This window comes from Vombatus ursinus, unplaced genomic scaffold (genome assembly GCF_900497805.2).
Source record: "Vombatus ursinus unplaced genomic scaffold, bare-nosed wombat genome assembly UNPS02015111.1, whole genome shotgun sequence".
Classification (NCBI taxonomy): domain Eukaryota; kingdom Metazoa; phylum Chordata; class Mammalia; order Diprotodontia; family Vombatidae; genus Vombatus; species Vombatus ursinus.
In genome coordinates, this window is record NW_020954889.1 from 1 (window position 1) to 2,428 (window position 2,428).

Consider the following 2,428-nt stretch of genomic DNA (forward strand, 5'->3'; position numbering starts at 1 on the left):
CTCTCATGAGCATTGCTTGTTTCTCTGTTGTTTTGTGAATACTAACTAATGAAAATAAATAATTCAGCCAAGCCGATCAACACATTCCACACCTGTAGTTCCCCACCTCTGGAATGAAAGAATGTCACTAGATCCAAGATTCGAGGTGAAATGGGCCCTTAAGGTCATCTAAGCCTGTCATTGTACAGATGAGAAAATTGAGGTTAGAAAGTCTGACACCAATTCAAAGTGACCTGCCCCATAGGACTGAGGCAGGTGTTGCACTCAGGTGTTCTGACTCCTAATTCTTGTTTGTTTTTGGAACCCAACTTAGTTATGGTAATTTCCCAACCTCCATTTTGATTCCTTTGTTTTTGTTCAACTTCCCATTAATTAAGATTGTTCTCATTGATGTTTTCCTTGATTGGCAAATGTCTTTCAGATTGGAACAGTAGTCCGGAAACCAGGGAATCCCCTGCAACAAGTGACTTCTTCATGGAAGAACCATTCCAAGAAAGAGTTCACGTGGGTAGTCTCCATGTCTCCAAGTTTGGCAAAGCCAGGGAATGTTGTTCTTTATTAGAAAAACAGCAGAGCAGTGAAGAGGAAGTTTTTGGACATATGCAAATATTTGAAATGAAGGCTCCCAATCAAGTTAGAGAACATGCATATAAAAAACGCAATGGAAGCTTCTGCCAAGGAGCAATCCTTTTCCCGCAGTGTAAGATGTCTCTTGGAAGGAATCTTCTTCATCCGTGTGTTACAGAACAAAGGAGAGTCAGATTGCATTCATATCTGAATAAACAGAAGAGAATTTCCGTAAAGAAGATGTTTTCTAGGTACAATGAAGGTGAAAAATTTTGTCGTTATGACTCAGACCTTAGTGAAAAACACAATCAACATAATGGAGAAAGAGCACATTTAGGGAATCAATGTGATCAGATTTTGTCAAGTGGCATAAACATTTGTCAGAATCAGAGAATTCATGTTGTAGAAAAATATTATGAATGTGACAAATGTAGACAAGCTTTTAGTCAGAAAACAGGACTTCTACAACATCAGAGAATTCATGCTAGAGAAAAACCTTATGCATGTAATGAGTATAAAAAGGCCTACTCACAGAAAGCTGACATTACTATCCATGATAGAATTCATACTGGAGAAAAAGCTTATGAAAGTAATGAATGTGAAAAGGCCTTCAGGCTGAAGAGAACGTTTGATGACAACCAGAATATTCATAAGGTCAAGAAACCATATGAATGCAATGAATGTGGGAAAGCCTTCAGTCAGAAGGCAGGACTGAATGGACATCAGAACATTCATACTGGGAAGAACACTCATAAATGTAATGAATGTGGAAAGAACTTTAGTCAAAAGTTAGGACTCGTCTACCATCTGAGAATTCATACTGGGGAGAAGCTTTTTGAATGTCATGAATGTGGGAAAGTCTTCCATAAGAAGATAGGACTTAGGAGTCATCAGAAAATTCATTCTGGAGAGAAACCATATCAATGTAATGAATGTGGCAAGGCCTTCAGTCACAAGGCAGGACTTACCTGTCATGAGAAAATTCATACTGGAGAGAAACCATATGAATGTAATAAGTGTGGTAAGGCTTTCAGCAGGAAATCTGTTCTTACTGACCATCAGAAAAGTCACACTGGAGAGAAACCTTATCAGTGTAATGAATGTGGGAAAGCCTTCACTAGGCGGACAATCCTTACTCAACATCAAAAAATTCATACTGGAGAGAAACCTTACAAATGTAATGAATGTGGGAAAGCCTTCAGTCAGAAAATAGGACTTACCTGCCATCAGAATATTCATACTGGAGAAAAACCTTATGAATGTAAGAATTGTGGTAAAGCCTTCAGTCAGAAGACAGGACTTACAAGACATCAGAAAATTCATACTGGAGAGAAACCTTACAAATGTAATGAATGTGGGAAAGCCTTCAGTCAGAAGACAGGACTTACAAGACATCAGAAAATTCATACTGGAGAGAAACCTTATAAATGTACTGAATGTGGGAAGGCCTTCAATCAGAAAAGAACACTTACTGAACATCAAAATATTCATACTGGAGAGAAACCTTATAAATGTACTGAATGTGGGAAGGCCTTCAATCAGAAAAGAACACTTACTGAACATCAAAATATTCATACTGGAGAGAAACCTTATGAATGTAGTGAATGTGGGAAGGCTTTCAATCAAAAGAATACACTTACTGAACATCAGAATATTCATACTGGAGAGAAACCTTATGAATGTAGTGAATGTGGGAAGGCTTTCAATCAAAAGAATACACTTACTGAACATCAGAATATTCATACTGGAGAGAAACCTTATGAATGTAGTGAATGTGGGAAAGCCTTCAATCAGAAGAAGAGACTTACAAAACATCAGTATATTCATACTGGAGAGAAACCTTACGAATGCAAGGAATGTG

At 37.8% G+C, this 2,428-nt stretch overlaps 1 protein-coding gene across 1 annotated transcript in view; it reads left to right on the top strand.

Annotated features, from left to right (window-relative positions):
* The first annotated feature begins 390 nt into the window (after positions 1 to 390).
* LOC114031252 (zinc finger protein 345-like) overlaps positions 391 to 2,428 on the top strand; it is a 2,619-nt gene continuing 581 nt past the window's right edge. The window contains exon 1 of the mRNA XM_027846292.1: positions 391 to 2,428. Within this exon, the coding sequence (XP_027702093.1) occupies positions 391 to 2,428 (2,038 nt within the window).